This window comes from Bos taurus, chromosome X (assembly GCF_002263795.3).
Source record: "Bos taurus isolate L1 Dominette 01449 registration number 42190680 breed Hereford chromosome X, ARS-UCD2.0, whole genome shotgun sequence".
Taxonomy (NCBI): Eukaryota; Metazoa; Chordata; class Mammalia; order Artiodactyla; family Bovidae; genus Bos; species Bos taurus.
The window spans coordinates 84,942,597-84,960,791 of NC_037357.1; the positions used below are offsets into that span (position 1 = coordinate 84,942,597).

The 18,195-nt window shown below is 40.5% G+C and overlaps 2 protein-coding genes across 5 annotated transcripts in view; one reads left to right on the plus strand and one right to left on the minus strand.

The window, feature by feature from the left end:
* Nucleotides 1-18,195, plus strand: part of CHST7 (carbohydrate sulfotransferase 7) — a 78,634-nt gene that overhangs the window by 52,300 nt on the left and 8,139 nt on the right. The window lies entirely within an intron of this gene.
* The window catches only part of SLC9A7 (solute carrier family 9 member A7), a 182,134-nt gene that overhangs the window by 24,802 nt on the left and 139,137 nt on the right, over nucleotides 1-18,195 (minus strand). For 3 of the 4 annotated variants that reach the window (XM_024988752.2, XM_002700063.6, XM_024988751.2), the window contains 2 exons: nucleotides 9,456-9,515; nucleotides 894-957 (listed from right to left, as the gene is read on the minus strand). In XM_024988752.2, the coding sequence (XP_024844520.1) occupies nucleotides 894-957; nucleotides 9,456-9,515 (124 nt within the window). The remainder of the gene's footprint in view (nucleotides 1-893; nucleotides 958-9,455; nucleotides 9,516-18,195) is intronic. The other variant, XM_005228096.5, reaches the window with a different exon arrangement.

Sequence of the window (18,195 nt, forward strand, 5' to 3'; positions counted from 1 at the left end):
AGCCCTCAGCTGTTGACTGACCCCAGCTTTTTTCATGGAGCACAGGCACGCTGTCCCTACTACGCCCCTTGCAAATTCCTGACCTAGACAACGCATGTGGATGAGAAATTGTTGTCCACTTTCCCACATTTGGGGCACCTCATGATGCTGCCAGAGTAACTGGAGCCGACGGCAAAACCAATGGCCAGCCTATGCCTCTCCCCCCTCCCCCAGCACAGTCTCCATCAGGATTCTCTGCAGCAGCAGGAACTCTGAGATGAGACACAGGGCTCTTGCCCTCACTGCTTCTATAGCCTCCATCCTCGGCACTCTGTTCCAGGCTGACACTGCCGCCACTGCCCCACCCAAGCCTTAACTGTTAGTCCTGCTGCAAATTTCACTGCCTATGGGGCTGAGGGCTGCTGCTCTGCTACTATGGGACCATGGAAGCTGCCAGACCCTGGAGGAGCAGGAGGGCCAGCCGTCACCCAGCATCCCTTCTTTCTGGCTTATGCTCCCTGGGCTGGAAAATCAATCCCATCTTTCTCCTTCCCAGAACAAGCTATCATGAGCCAATTGCCAATGTATCCATGTATCCATTTTTGGAAGGGGAGAGTCAGTCATACAGTAGATGCTCTTTTTGGGCCCTTAATATGTTGTTTGAGAACAGGGACTCTGGAGTCAAATCCTGGCTCCATCATTTTCAAATTGTCTGACCACAGAGACACACTTTAACTCTCAAACTTCAACTTCTAATCTGTAACCTGGGCATAACAGTTCCTACTTCATAAAGTTGTTCTCAAGATCACAATGAGGGAATCCATGTAAACTGCTTGGCATGTAGTAAATGCTCAAATAAATTCTAGCTATTTTTAATAACACCTTCCCACAAAGAAGCATCTTTTGTGACTTACCCCTTGTAAGACTTGGAAGCTGTCATTGTTGGGTGGTGGGTCTTGGTCTGGGTCAACACCAACTCTGTAAGTCATCAGGGAGAAAGACAAGGAGAGAAAAACATAGAGTGTTAGCTTAGACCATGGCAGCCAGGCCAGTTAAGCAGCTAAGAGGCTGACCACCTTCCCAAGGTGGAAGGAGTGGTTAGCTAAAAGAAGGGGAAGGCTGTCATGCAGAAAATTATGAGAAAGTGGTCGTACCACCCAGGGATAGGCTGGGTAATCGATCTGTATGCTAACACCTTAAGCAAGGCCTCTGGGGAACGGTACAAGCAGGAAACTGTCTGTCTGCCTTTCTGCAGCAGACGGTCCTAGGTAGCCAAAGGCAGGTCCTGCCTCTTCCTGTCTGCTGCTTCCTCCCTTCCACCTGACCTGAGAACTCACAATTTGAGATCAATAACTGAAGATGGAAAGAAAAAGCAAGGTGGCAAAATTCACTAATAATGAATTCCATGAAAACACTAGGGTCATTGTCTTAGCAGCAACATACCAACTATTGCTCTATGTATCTGTTGATTCTTTATCCCTGAAACTTCCTCATTTTAAGGCAGAGAACAGTAGTACTGATGACACTGATAATATGGGGGCAATGGAGGAGAAAACAAGGATGCCAGGAAACAGTCCTGGAATCCAGGAAACAATTGGAGTTCACTTCTCCCTCCAGTACTGCAAAGAATGTGTGCTCAATCGCTAAGTCATGTCTGACTCTTTGCGACCCCACAGATTGTAACCCACCAGGCTCTTCTGTCCATGGGATTTCCCAGGCCAGAATACTGGAGTGGGTTGCCATTTCTTCCTCCAGGGGCTTCCCCAGGTGGCTCAGGTAAACAATAGCCTGGCAATGCAGAAGACGTGGATTTGATCCCTGGGTCTGGAGGATCCCCTGGAGGAGGAATTGCAAAGAATGGCTGGTATCATAAAAAGAAAACAAGAAACACAGCTTTCAGCACATCTGATCGGAGTTTAAAGAGTGCTGCCAAATGGCCCTGACCAGGGGTTTTATTTGTAGTCTGGAACCAGGGCGCTGACTGCAATGAACAGACAGTAGATATGCAAAGCCCCATATGTGCCTTATTTTCTCTCCTCTCCCTCCCACTTCTCCACCTATGATGCCCAGGATAAATCTTGAGAAGTGAGACTAATGCAAAGAAGGAATAGAAGACAACATAGATGTACCCCTTTCTCAAACGCAACCTCTACCCACCCTTATTCCAGGCTTGCCGAGCACTAAGCCAAGGTTTGTGTCCCCAGATGGAGGCAGGGAGGTACAGAAGGAAAGGGAACATTTACTCCATATTTTGCTGAAGGCAAAGTTTAAAAACTACAAGATGAATTCATGTATTAAGCAAATATTTACTGAGTGCCTACAATGCCAGATCTTATTCTGAGCACTTAGTTAAAACCTGTAATGTACCTGGCACCAGATTTCCTCCCTGGGGACCTGAAGTTTGATGGGCTTTTGGTAGTTAGTTAAATGGACTCTGTTGTGTCTACAGGCTGCTTTCTGAGGCCCAGAGGCTTGGCCTCACAGTTGGACATTAGCCAGGGACTTTTGAGCATCAAACCTTTCAGAGACTTTTGGATGCAAAATTCATCCAATTCTGAGGCACCAGGGCTAGCTACCCACAGAGGTCACATAAGAGAGCCTCAGTGTGCCTGAAGGGTCTGACATACCAGAGGAGAGGTCACACTGAATTCCTAGCTGTTGATCTTTAACCCTTACCGGTTTTGAGGTTCTCTTAATGAATGTTTCATAGAGAAAAGTCCTCTAAATGGTGTTAGCACCTGTAAGATCTGGTGTTAGCATCTGTAAGATCAACAGCTAAAAGTCCAATATTAGGCCTTATTCTGTGGATTCTGTTGGTGAATGGAGCCACTTCATGGCAGACTCATTTACTTAGATGAGTTTCCTAGTAAAGACTCAGAGAGGGGCAGAGCATGGGTTACCAGTAGTCTGTCTCCCAGACAGCCTACCGGAATGCCCATGACACAGCAGCCCTCTGCCTAACCATGGACAGGCTATTGTGGAAGCAGGAGCATCAGCAGTTCAGATCCAACCAGATCGTCTCTCCTTTCTTGACCACGAATTCTGAAAAAGATGTATTAGCCTTTATAAGTGGCTTCCACACCAGTAAAGATAAAACAAAAGGATTTTATCAGCCTAGATGAAATAGGAAGCCTCTGGGTATGAGAAGAGGCTTAAGTGTGCCTTGTCCTACAATGAAGAAAACAAAACCACACATAATAAAAGCTGCCAGATGAAATCTAGCCCCCTCGATTCTTTCCACTAACCTCTTCTAGGAGAAGAGAACTAAAATAAATTGTTTAACAAGAACTGCTTATAAAGACTAGTGTTAGTCCGCTCAGTTGTGACCAACTCTTTACAATCCCATGAATCGTAGCCCGCCAGGCTCCTCTGTCCATGGAATTCTCTAGGCAAGAATACTGGAGGGGGTTGCTGTGCCATCCTCCAGGGGATCTTCCTGACCCAGTGATTAAACCCTGGTCTTCTGCATTGCAGGCAGACTCTTTACCGTCTGAGCCACCAGGAAAGCTCACTTATAAATACTAGATTTGGACTATTTTCATTCAAGTCCTGGCAATGTAAGAGGAATTCATCTATTTAGCCTGTGCCCACATGGCCAGGCCAGAATTCAAACAGTGGAGCACAAAACATTGGAAAACACTGATAAATTCACAAAATTAGGCCCATCTTAACCTCATCTCAAACTTGCTTGACATTTATGCTTGGGGGAACTTGAGAGTGATTCTAGATGCACATGATTCAGTAGAACTTTTTGCAATGATGGTGGTCTTCTAGATATACACTGTCCAATATGGAGGCCACTGGCCACATGTGGCCATTGTGCAGTTGAAATGTGACCAATAGGACTGAGGAACTGCATTTTAACTTTTATTTCATGTTAATTAATTACAATTTAAATTCAAACAGACACATGTGGTGAGTGGCTAAAACTGCAAGATCCAACCAGTCCATTCTGAAGGAAATCAGCCCTGGGATTTCTTTGGAGGGAATGATGCTAAAGCTGAAACTCCAGTACTTTGGCCACCTCATGCAAAGAGTTGACTCATTGGAAAAGACTCTGATGCTGGGAGGGATTGGGGGCAAGAGGAGAAGGGGATGACAGAGGATGAGATGGCTGGATGGCATCACTGACTCGATGGACGTGAGTCTGAGTGAACTCCGGGAGTTGGTGATGGACAGGGAGGCCTGGCGTGCTGCGATTCATGGGGTCGCAAAGAGTCGGACATGACTGAGTGACTGAACTGAACTGAATAAGTACTGGGTTGGCCAAAAATTTTGCTTGCATTTTGAAAAACCTGAACAAACTTTTTGGCCAATCCAATACTAATTCTGGCCCTGTCTCTCTAGCATCACTGTTTTCTCTACAGAAAAAATGACAACTGTCTGTTACCTTCTGCCACCTCAGTGATAAAACCTGAGATTCTTGCTAGGATCCTGCAGAGACACAACTCTGTAGTCCCACATATATTAAATAAAAATTTGTTTGAACTGATTACTCAGACATTGGAGAGATATCTCACTTCACCAGCATAGAAAAGAACACTGATACTCTCTGAAAGTTCTTCTCTATAGATAATCATCAAAAACATGAAAAGAACAACAGGATTAGAAAATTTCCAGTTTTTCACTCACAGGGTAATAACTGCTTCAAGCAAAGGTCATCAGAGTATAATTTTACCAATGGGTAAAAGGCTGATGGGACTCTGACTATTCATATGATGTTAAAGGCTTTCTTTAAAAAAAAATATTTATTTGGCTGCATCAGGTCTTAGTGGTGGCCTGCGGGCTTCTCTAGTTGTTGTGTACTGGGCTGTAGAGCACACTGCTTCAGTTGCTCTGGGGCATGTGGGATCTTAGTTCCCCGACCAAGAATCAAACCCATGTCCCCTGCATTGCAAGACAGATTCTTTATCTCTGGGCCACCAGGGAAATCCCTACAGGTTACTTGTTTAGTTACAAAGGGAAAACAGTGCTTTTATAAGCGGCAAGACCTGGGATCTAAAGTGGTCAAATTTAACATCACTAATAATGAGGGACAGCTGGACAAGACACACAACCTGATATGATGCAACAAGAAGTGCATAACTTCCTTTTACATTATTTTTGGCCAAAAATCAAATGATTCTCTATCTCTAGTCAAGAGGAAAACAAATCCGAAAATTCCAGATTGTAGAGCAGCAGTGGCCACAGGACTGGAAAAGGTCAGTTTTCATTCCAATCCCAAAGAAAGGCAATGCCAAAGAAAGCTCAAACTACCACACAATTGCATTCATTTCACACACTAGTAAAGTGATGCTTAAAATTCTCCAAGCAAGGCTTCAGCAATACGTGAACCATGAACTTCCAGATGTTCAAGCTGGTTTTAGAAAAGGCAGAGGAACCAGAGATCAAATTGCCAACATCTGCTGGATCATGGGAAAAACAAGAGAGTTCCAGAAAAACATCTATTTCCGCTTTATTGACTATGCCAAAGCCTTTGACCGCATGGATCACAATAAACTATGGAAAATTCTGAAAGAGATGGGAATACCAGACCACCTGACCTCTTGAGAAACCTGTATGCAGGGCAGGAAGCAACAGTTAGAACTGGACATGGAACAACAGACTGGTTCCAAATAGGAAAAGGAGTACATCAAGGCTGTATATTGTCACACTGCTTATGTAACTTATATGCAGAGTACATCATGAGAAACGCTGGGCTGGAGGAAGCACATGCTGCAATCAAGATTGTAGGGAGAAATATCAATAACCTCAGATATGCAGATGACACCACCATTATGGCAGAAAGTGAAGGACCTCTTGATGAAAGTCAAAGAGGAGAGTGAAAAAGTTGGCTTAAAGCTCAATATTCAGAAAACTAAGATCATGGCATCTGGTCCCATCACTTCATGGGAAATAGATGGGGAAACAGTGGAAACAGTGGCTGACTTTATTTTTCTGGGCTCCAAAATCACTGCAGATGGTGATTACAGGCATGAAATGAAAAGACGCTACTCCTTGGAAGAAAAGTTATGACCAACCTAGACAGCATATTAAAAAGCAGAGACATTACTTTGCCAACAAAGGTCCGTCTAGTCAAGGCTATGGTTTTTCCAGTGTCATGTATGGATGTGAGAGTTGGACTGTAAAGAAAGCTGAGCACCAAAGAATTGATGCTTTTGAACTGTGATGTTGGAGAAGACTCTTGAGAGTCCCTTGGATTGCAAGGAGATCCAACCAGTCCATCCTAAAGGAGATCAGTCCTGGGTGTTCATTGGAAGGACTGATGTTGAAGCTGAAACTCCAATACTTTGGCCACCTGATGCGAGGATCTGACTCATTGGAAAAGACCCTGATGCTGGGAAAGATTGAGGGCAGGAGGAGAAGGGGACGACAGAGGATAAGATGGTTGGATGGCATCACCAACTCGATGGACATGGGTTTGGGTAGACTCCGGGAGTTGGTGATGGACAGGGAGGCCTGGTGTGCTGCGGTTCATGGGGTCGCAAAGAGTCAGACACAACTGAGTGACTGAACTGAACTGAACTGAATGCAAGACAATTATCCTGGAAAACCTTAAAAAATAAAAAATAAAAAAAAAAAACCTCAATGTCATAAGCGATCAAAAGGAAGAGTGTAGGATTATCCTCAATTAAAGGACTAAAGAGATGACAACCAAGTCAGTCAGAGGAATAGGGCAGAGAGCCACCATGGGCCTGAATTTTTTTAAAAAAGAAAACAAAAAAAGAGATGACAGCCAAAGGAAACTTTGATTGGATCCTGGATCCTACATGTGTGTATAAAATTTGTGTTACTAAAAGTATTGTGATCATGAGAAGATTAGGTTCCTAAGGGATACATGCTGAAGTATTTTAGGGGCAGAAAGTCATGATGTCTATAATGTACTCTGAAGCACTCTGAAATGGCTGAGAGAAAGAGAAAGAAGAAAATGACAGAATGTTAACAATTGGTGTATTCAGGTTAGAACTTGGATATTCAGTGCTTTTTTGCAGATTTAAAATTTTCCACAATTTAAAACAAACATTTAATTATATCTTTAGTGAAAACGTTTCACAAATATTGATACATGAGTACTATTTCTGTCTCTCTGATTTAATCTAACTTACTAATAATGATGATTCAGGATCTCATATTAGTCCAGGGTCTAAAAACAACAAATTGTAAAGATTCATGGACATAAGGTGCTAAAATAGGTAAACAGGTAGATACAGAGTCTAGCAATTACATGTTTTTTCCCCCAGATAAATCCTCCAATCTTTTGTTGAGCTTCTTCTTCTCTTAAAAATGAAGGGCAGGAGAAAAATTCTATGTTACTGAAACATGTGGTTAATCTTCAGATCTGGTTGTGCATGTCCCCTGGAAACCTACAATTCTGAGCAGAGTCCTACCCAGCACCCCCATTTCCTGTTCTTTTCTCCCTCTGCTGTGGAAGCTCTGATCCTTGCTGTAGCCACTTGCTACCAACTACCTGCCTGAGATGCAGCCCTACTCCTGACCACACAGAGCCTCCAAAGATTCCCCAGGGCCATCCTATAGACAGAGAAATGCAGGAGGGCCCATTGGAGGGTCTCAGAGGTCCCTGCTACTGATTTAAGTGCTGAACAGGAGAAAGGTTTACTACTGGGTTTTAAATGCCAGAAGAAAACAGACCAGGAGCCTTGTGACACAGATGGGGTTCTGCTCTTTCACCATTCAAGGCTGTTTACTTCAGGATAATTGAATGATTACTTTTCTGGCAGGGTTGAGGGACCCTTGGACCAATCCACCAGGATGATACTAGATCCCTACAAAGGGCCTCACCCTTGGGACAGGGCGTGTGGTGGTGTGCTGAGTAGCAAGAAAGATCAGGTACATTATTTAAAGTATAATGCCTCAGAAGACTTGGGGTTCTCTAACTTTCTGAAATTCCTAGTTTCAGGCAACTGTCCACAATATACATTTCCCTCCTTACCTATTATAATGCTTTTGATTTAGGCCACTGTATAAATCTAAAACTTTTGTGCTGGTTTATTACATCATATTTTAGCAGTCCCCTGATACATCAGGGTTGAGTTCATCTGACGACATACAATAGTCTTTCTTTCCAGAATGAACTGAATTATCCTTATTTTCATTAAGAATGAGACAAATGTGGTAATCCCATACCAAATGAGAAAAAAAGCAATCACACTGATGTGCTCATTCCAGAATGAATAGATATAGAATATGAATAATTTCCCTTTTGATATATGTATATTCTGATTAACCACCACATAAAATGCCACAAAATCTCAGAAATTTTAGAAGCATTCTATTTTAATCAATAGACGGGTTTTTTAAAATTTGAATGGCTGAGGTCCTAAATAAATTTGGGGAATATGAGACATATGCATTCATATCAAATCTTAAACAATTGATCAGAATCTGAACTCTCTCATGTTCCAAGTGTAATAACATACTTTGCTGGAAGGGCCTTCCTCCTTGAAGGTTGGATATTTCAAAGAAAAGGGTTTCCTCTGAAACTTAACTGGTACCTACAGTCAGGACTCTAATATGAACATCTTTGTGTGTGTATTTTAGGAAAAAAAATGTGAATCCAGAGATCTTAAATGCTTCAATTAATTGTATACATGTCATTAACAGTTCACATCTGGGGCCTGGCAATGTCCCAAAATTCATGCCCCATGACAGGTACTGTTGCTTTCACCACTGTCCTCAGAGAGTAAAACACTTTCACAAGAAGAACAGACTTCAAAGCTATTTTGCATTTGCTTTATCTACCAGCACCCAGAATCAGATCAGGAAGAAAGAATGCCAGTAAAAGGTCCATAAGGGAAGAAGAAATATTAAAGTCTTTACTCTGATTGCCCAATATCACCACCCTTAAGCATAATCTGTCATAAATTTGGTCACTGAGAAACAAATTGCATTAGAAAAGTCTTTCATGATCTTCTGTTTTTTTTTTTTTTAATCTGTTTTTGTATCTTCTGATTCACCATGGTTAGGTACAATTTAAAAATCTATACTTCAAAACTAAAATGGCATCAGTGCTTATTAATTAAGCTGATGTAAACCATATCCAAATCATGGCTGAAATACAAAATTCGAGTACTCTTTATGACTTAAAAGGCTTATTTACTAGATCACAAGCAGGATTTTGTGGGGAAAATGTTTGTGGCTCTGAAAATGGGCTACTCTTAACACAAAGCTCAGCTGTCAAGCAGCTACTCATCAACTCTGGCTTTGGTGCTGACAAAAACTGTCCAAAATGGGGAGGAAGGGGACAGACTTTCAGGAACACCAACACATCAATCAACTCAGAGAAGGGTAGAACGACCAGACTTGACCAGACCTCTTGCCCCTTAAGGGGCAAGGGACTGGTGCCCACAGGAAGAAAGAAAGAGACCAATAGCATAAAGAGAAACATCTCAGGTTAGAGAGAGGGGGAAAAAAAGCCAGGCCTGGTTAATTTGCTTCTGAGGATGCCCTTATGTCACCTGAAGTACTGCCAGCGGTGTTCGTTCTGGTCCTCTTCGGAGGGCTCCTCGATGCCAACTCTGGGCAGCAGAAGAAGGGAACATGAGTGTGACAGGGACCACAGGGGAGCCAGGGGCTCTGGGCACGTGACCTGGACCACATCCATCAAAGACCAGGGCATCTCACTTTACACATAAATTTGTACCCTCTCATAAATTGTCCCCATTCTCTGAAACCCAGAGAGGGTGCCAAATTTATGTAGAAAGAAACAATGTTAGAAGCCAGGTCAAATGAGGATTGATTAGGAATGAAGCCTCTCAAAATACAATGAAATCAGGGGGAAAAACACAACTCATAGAAAATGACTTCAAACTACTTTTCACAAATTTATCTGTTTCACAATGCAAGACACATCCATACAAAAACTAGAAAAGAGAAAGCTATTGACATATATTTGAAGTGTTTATACACACTTTTACACATATTTGACAGGAAGAGCAAAGAACACAAAATTACTGAAAACAGCAACAACGGAAAACAAAATGGCCTTTTTTCCTACAAGTAATCACATTATTCATGGGTTCAACCTAAAGGTCAAGAACCCAACTTCTGCTATTTTCTTTATCTTATGGCCTCAAGAGTTGACACAGTCCATTTTCACCTCCCTCAATAATTACTGGGTTACTCAGAATACATTAGAATTTTACTATAATTCTAATGAGCAGAATTTCACAATCTCAGTACTACTGACATTTTGGGCCCTGGCTTTTACCTGCAAGATACCACCAGTAGCACCTTCCTCCAGTTGAAGCAACCAGAAATGTCTCCAGACATTGCCAAATGTCCCCTGAGAGGGCAAAAATGCCCGAAGGTGAGAACCTCTGCACTAAATCTTGCATTCTCAATGGGGGGTGATACAGCCTCCAGGGGCATGAAAATCTGTCATTTAGGGACAAAAATTTTTTTAGATATTATAGTGGTTTATAGCCCTCTAAAGTTCCATAGTACATAAACAGATATATAGATCTGTTGTAGTAAAAAAAAAAAAAAAATCAAAAAAAAAATCAATGGAAGAGACAGATTAAAAGAACATCTTTAAAGGCTCCTCAGAGGAACAGTGATGAAAAAAAAGGTTGAGAGACACTGTGCTAGAGAGTGCCCAAATTCTCATGCTACTAATATACACTGAAATATACAAGTGAGAACATGATGCTTCTTAAGGTGGTACTTTTAATTAGGCACATGTTGGGAATGTGACTTAAATCAGACTTTATATATTACTGTAGTATCAAAAAGCTATAACAAATTTCAGAAAAGCAAGCTGGATTCCATTAATGCAAAATGCACTAGTAATAGTACTAGCAGTAGTTCTAATGCTATGATTACTAACGATAATATTATAGCTAAAATATACTAAACGTTTTCCATATGCCAGATGGTACATTTAATGGGAGAACTCTTTATCACATTTATTTAGTGTCACATTTTATGTTCACACCATTGTTATCCCCATTACCTGGTGAGGAAACTGAGAGTCAGAGAGGTTACGAAGTTGCCCAAGGTCACAAAGGCAGAAAACGGTGGAACCAAGATTGCAACTGAGGCTGTTAGACCCAGAGCCACAGTGCTACAACTTACAGGCTATTGCCTTTGACTATAAGGTGGCATCTTTAAATTCTTTTAAAATATCCAGTTGCAAAGGATATTACATAAAGAGCTCAGAGCTTCTCCTTGCCTTTATTCCTTAAGTTATCTTACACAGAGCTTTATCTTAAACTCTCAGTGTGACAGGATTATACCTAGCAGAGTGTCCCTACCTGTCCCTTAGTGACTGTATTGCTGCACTCTGGGGTATGAAGGTTTTCCTGTTCCTTTGGCTGCCTGGGTGTATGTCACTGATTCCCCTATCACCACCACCCCTTCATGGGCATGTCACTTGAAGCTGGGCCTTCCAAGAGGATGGCCACCACGTCACCAAAATGTGCTCAGGACATATACAAGGCTCATCTGCTGAGTCTGCTCATCTGATGGTTTTTTGAAGTTGCCAAAATTACACCTTTGTGAATAACAACACTTGCTCAAGAGACTAAAAAAAAGATTACACAGTTTATTGCTCAGTTGTGTCCGACTCTTTGCAACCCCATGGACTGTACCCACCAGGCTCCTCTTTTCATAGGATTTTCCAGGCAAGAATACTGGAGTGGGTTGCCATTTCCTCCTTTAGGGGATCTTCCCAATCCAGGGATCAAACCTGAGTTTCCTGTGTCTCCTGCATTTCAGTCAGAATCTTTACAGCTGAGCCATTGGGGAAGCCCCCATGTAGTAGTTTACTACCAGAAAGCAATTTGGGAATTTTGTCATCAAGTTTTAAAATAGCAAATACATGCTCAATATCGCTAATTATTAGAAAAGTGCAAATCAAAACTACAATGAAGTATCACCTCACATTGGTCAGAATGGCCATCATTAAAAAGTCTACAAACAATGAATGCTAGAGAGGGTGTGGAGAAAAGGGAACTCTGCTACAGCGTGGTGGCTCAGAGGGTAAAAAGCCTCTGCCTGCAATGCGAGAGACCTGGGTTCGATCCCTGGGTTGGGAAGATCCCCTGGAGAAGGGCATGGCAACCCTCTCCAGTACTCTTGCCTGGAAAATCCCATGGACGGAGAAGGCTGGTAGGCTACAGTCCATAGGGTCGCAAAGAGTCGGACACAACTGAGCGACTTCACTTTCTTTTCCTACAGTGTTGGTGGGAATATTAATTGGTGCAGCCACTATGGAAAACAGTATAGAGGTTCCTTAAAAGCTAAAAATAGAACTACCATATAATCCAGCAATCCCACTCTTGGGCATATATTCAGAGAAAACTCTAATTAGAAAAGATACATGCACCCCAGTGTTCACGCAGCACTATTTACAAGAGCCAAGACAAGGAAGCAACCTAAATGTCCATCAACAGAGGAATGGATAAAGAAGATGTCTCTCTCTCTCTCTCTCATGCACACACACATCAAAATATTACTCAGCCATAAAAAAGAATGAAAAATGCCATTTGCAGCAACATGGATGGACACAGAGATTATCATATTAAGAGAAGTAAGTCAGACAAATATCATATAATACCACTTATATGTAGAATTTCAAAAAATGATATAAGTGAACTTATTTACAGAACAGAAACAGAATCACAGACATAGAAAACAAACTTATGGTTACCAAAGGGGACAGTGGGGATGGGAGGATAGGAGTTTAGGATTAACATACACACTACTATATATAAAATAGATAAACAACAAGGTCCTACTGAATAGTACAGGGAACTATATTCAGTATCTTATAATAAACTATAATGTAAAAGAACTTGAAAAGTCTGTGTGTGTTTATGTATGTATCTGAATCACTTTGCTGTACAACTGAAACTAACACATCATAGATTAACTATATTTCAATTTTTAAAAATGGTTTAAAATAATAATAAAATAAAATAACAATCATAAAATTCTAATTTAAAAACACAAGTTGGATTTCTGGAAGGCAGTGACCTGGTTCTGTATTTGTGGATATATTCATTTTATATTATACAGAGACTACAAATTCAGTTCAGTTCAGTTCACTCAGTCGTGTCTGACTCTTTGCAACCCCATGAATCACAGCACGCTAGGCCTCCCTGTCCATCACCATCTCCCAGAGTTCACTCAAACTCATGTCCATCGAGTCAGTGATGCCATCCAGCCATTTCATCCTCTGTCGTACCTTTCTTCTCCTCCTCCCAATCCCTCCCAGCATCAGAGACTTTTCCAATGAGTCAACTCTTCGCATGAGGTGGCCAAAGTATTGGAGTTTCAGCTTTAGCATCAGTCCTTCCAAAGAACACCCAGGACTGATCTCCTTCAGAATGGACTGGTTGGATCTCCTTGCAGTCCAAGGGACTCTCAAGAGTCTTCTTCAACACCACTGTTCAAAAGCATCAATTCTTTGGTGCTCAGCTTTCTTTATAGTTCAACTCTCACATCCACACATGACCACTGGAAAAACCATAGCCTTGACTAGACGGACCTTTGTTGGCAAAGTAATGTCTCTGCTTTTGAATATGCTGTCTAGGTTAGTCATAACTTTCCTTACAAAGAGTAAGCGTCTTTTAATTTCATGGCTGCAGTCACCATCTGCAGTGATTTTGGAGCCCCAAAAAATAAAGTCTGACACTGTTTCCACTGTTCCCCCATCTATTTCCCATGAAGTGATGGGACCAGATGCCATGATCTTCGTTTTCTGAATGTTGAGCTTTAAGCCAACTTTTTCACGCTCCTCTTTGACTTTCATCAAGAGGCTTTTTAGTTCCTGTTCACTTTCTGCCATAACGGTGGTGTCATCTGCATATCTGAGGTTATTGATATTTCTCCCGGCAATCTTGATTCCAGCTTGTGTTTCTTCCTGCCCAGTGTTTCTCATGATGTACTCTGCATATAAGTTAAATGAGCAGGGTGACAATATACAGCCTTGATGTACTCCTTTTCCTATTTGGAACCAGTCTGTTGTTCCATGTCCAGTTCTAACTGTTGCTTCCTGACCTGCATACAGATTTCTCAAGAGGCAGGTCAGGTGGTCTGGTATTCCCATCTCTTTCAGAATTTTCCACAGTTTATTGTGATCCACACAGTCAAAGGCTTTGGCAGTCAATAAAGCAGAAATAGATGTTTTCCTGGAACTCTCTTGCTTTTTCGATGATCCAGCAGATGTTGGCAATTTGATCTCTGGTTCCTCTGCCTTTTCTAAAACCAGCTTGAACATGTGGAAGTTCACGGTTCACGTATTGCTGAAGCCTGGCTTGGAGAATTTTGAGCATTACATTACTAGCGTGTGAGATGAGTGCAATTGTGTGGTAGTTTGAGCATTCTTTGGCATTGCCTTTCTTTGGGATTGGAATGAAAACTGACCTTTTCCAGTCCTGTGGCCACTGCTGAGTTTTCCAAATTTGTTGGCACATTGAATGCAGCACTTTCACAGCATCATCTTTCAGGATTTGAAATAGCTCAACTGGAATTCCATCACCTCCACTAGCTTTGTTAAAAGTCATTGTTAACTCCATGTCCTACCCTGGGCTTCTGGACTTCTGAGAACCCACTAAGTACCTTATCAGGACCTCTGTCAACAGCCTGGGGAAGTAAGAAACAACTTGCTATTGATCTCACTGAGGTCATAGAGCTCAAAACACCACCCTGAACTTCAGGGGATTTCTGAATTATTTTAGAAATAGAACCTGTTTCACATAAATGATTCGTGGTCATTAACACCATAAGCCACAAGCCAGAAAAACCAATCAGTCTCATTACCTTATTCCTGGGGGACTTTGTTTTGATGTAATCACTGCAAATGTCAGTTTCTGTCTCCTACATAATCACTATTTATATACATCTGGAAAAATGTAATGAACTGACACCATATGTATTTTTTACCGATAGTACAATTTGCTTCATTACACTATCCAGGTAGAGTTGGGTAGAAAGAAGGAACTAATAAAGATAGAAGCAGAAATCAATGAAATTGAAAACAGAAAAACAATACAGAAAATCAATGAAGTAAAAAGCTAGTTCTTTAAAAGAATCATTAAAATTGACAAAACCCTAACAAGACTGAAAGATACAAAGAGAGAAGATATGAATTACCAATATCATGAATGAAACACGGGATATCACTATAGATCTCACAGACACCAAAACAACAATATGGTTAGACTATGAACAACACAAACATGACAATTAGATGAGATGGACCAATTTCACAAACTATCACAACTCACCAATATGAAATAGATAATCTTAATATCCCTATAGCTATTAAAGATATTGGCTTCATAATTTATGTAACAAAACTCCTGGAAAAGAAGACTAAAGGACCAGATGGTTTCACCAGAGAATTTCATAAAACTTTCAAGAAGAATTATTAATAACAACGATTCTACACAACCTATTCCAGAAAACAGAGGACTCAGAAAATTGCCCCAACTCATTTTGTGAGGTGAGATTACCCTGATACCAAATCAGCTAAAGGCAATACGAGAAAAGAAAACTGCAGACCAGTATCCCTCAAGAACACAGACACAAAAATCCCTAACAAAATATTAGCTTGTAAAATTCAGAAATATGTAAAACATTTATACAAGCAAGACTAGTTTTAAAGAAGCAATGCTGGTTCAATATTTTAAAATTAATCAATGTAATCTACCATATTAACAGGCTAAACAACAACAAAATATAATGATATGAACTAGTACAGAAAAAGCATTTGATAAAATTCAACATCTGTTCATTATAAAACCCTCAGAAAACTAGCATTCTGTACGAACGTCCTCACGTTGATGATAAACATCTATGAAAAGTCTATAGACTTAACATCACACTTATTGGTGAAAGACTGAATGCTTTCCCCTTAAAATTGGGAACAAAGCAAGGATGTCTGCTCATGTCACTCTTGTTTAACACAGTTCTGATGGCTCTAGTCAGAGCAACAAGTCAAGAAAAGGAAATAAAAGGGACACTGGTTGGAAAGGAAAAGATAAAACCGTCTCGGTTTGCAAACTACCTTCCTAGAACTAATATGTGAATTTGGCAAGGTGGCAGGATATAAGATCAACACACAAAAACCAACTATATTTCTATATCTTGGCAATAAACACATGGAAACTGAAATTGAAGATAGAATAACATTTAAAATAGCTCAAAAAGAAGAAGAAATACTTAGAAGTAAATCTAACAAAATGTGCACAGACTGTATAATGAAAACTATAAAATATTGATAAAAGAAATCAAAGAAGATCAAACAAACAGAGAAACATGCCATGTTTGTGGATTGGAAGACTCAACAAGGTAAAGATGTCAATTCTCCTCAAACTGATAAATCAGGTTTAACACAATTTCTTTGAAAACCCCAGCACAATTTTTTTTAGGAAAAAAATATATATGGAAAGGAAATAGAATAGCTATGAGAATTTTGAAAAAGAAGGATAAAGTGGGAGGACCCACTCTACCTCATGCTCAAGTTGAACATATAATCATAGTTATCAAAACAGTATGGTTCTGGTGGAGGTACACACATATAAATCAACAGAGCAAATAGAAACAGACTCTCATGCATACCACCAACTGATTTCTGGCAAAGGAGCAAAAACAATTCGATGGAGTAAGGATAGTCTTTCTAACAAATTATGCTGGAACAACTGGATGAAAGTGAAAGAAAAAGTTCAGTCATGTCTGACTCTTTGCAACCCCATGAACTATACAGTCCATGGAATTCTCCAGGCCAGAATACTGGAGTGGGTAGCCGTTCCCTTCTCCAGGGGACCTTCCTGACCCAGGGATTGAACCCAGGTCTCTCACACTGCAGGCGAATTCTTTACCAGCTCAGCCACCAGGGAAGCCCGGAACAACTGGATAGCTACAGACAAAATAAAACTTCAACCTGAACCTCATGTCTAATATTAAAAATTAAGTCAAAATGGATCACAGATTTAAATGTAAAGCATAAAACTAAAAAGTCTTTTTGAAGCTAACATAGAAGATCTTTGGGACTAGTGCTTGATGAAGAGTTCTCAGGCATTAACACCAAGAGCATGATGCATTTTAAAAAAGATAACTTGCATCTCATCAAAATTAAAAGTTTTGCTCTAAGACAGACTCTATTAAAAGGATTAAAAGACAAGCTACAGAGCAGGAGAACATATTCACAAAACACATATCTGAAAACAGACTAGTTTCTAGAGCAAATGCAAAACTCAATAAAAAACAAACAATACAACTAGAAGATAGACAAAAAACTTGAACAGATATTTCACCATAGATATTCAACATCATTAGCCATGAGAAATGCAAATTAAGACAACAATGAGGTATCCCCACATACCTATTAGAGCAGGTAAAATAAAAAGTATCAATACCAAATGCTGGCAAGGATGTGGAAAAATTGGATGTTTCATATACACAGTCATTTTGTGACCTTTTACCATGTAGGAGCTGTTATTTTTAAGTGCTAATTTATATATCACTATAATATTTTCACAACAATCCAATTATTATATGTGTACATATACAGCTTGTGTGCCTCAGGGAAAGAGGCCCATGCTCTCAGCTCTGGGCAGGACTATTTCAATGGCCCACTTTTTGAAGTGGGTTTGAGAATGGGCAAAATGTCAAAAGTCAACTCTCTACTCTCAATGGATAATTATTTGGTCCTATATATAATGATAGGTGGGGTCATCACAAAAGGAACTTATGAAATAGCCTGAAAAACGTGATTTAACCTGGCTCTGAGCATCTAGGGCATCTACTGGGTGACAAGGTAAACTGGAGCAGGAAGTAATCACAGAGAGGTCACCAAATGCAGATTCTCAACTGTGTGCAGGGTAAACCATTTTTTGCTCTTATTTTGCTACACAGAACAGAGATGGTACCATCTTATATCTCAAGTTTAAAGCCAAAAATTTGTACGTTTTCTTCTTCAGATTTCTATTTCCATAGATGAACTATTTTCCTTCATATGACTCTTGAGATTCATACCAAGAAACTGAAATTCTAATCATCCCAGATTTTCCAACACAAAAACAGTCACTAACACAGCAAGCCTTTTGGGCAGTATAGTACAGTAGTGAAGAGCACGCCAGGGTTCAAATCCCAGCTTGTTCACTTACAGCTTTGTGACCTTGGGCAAGTTACTGCTCTATGTCTCAGTTTCCTCAGCTCTAAAATGAACATAATAGTATTAGCTCCCTT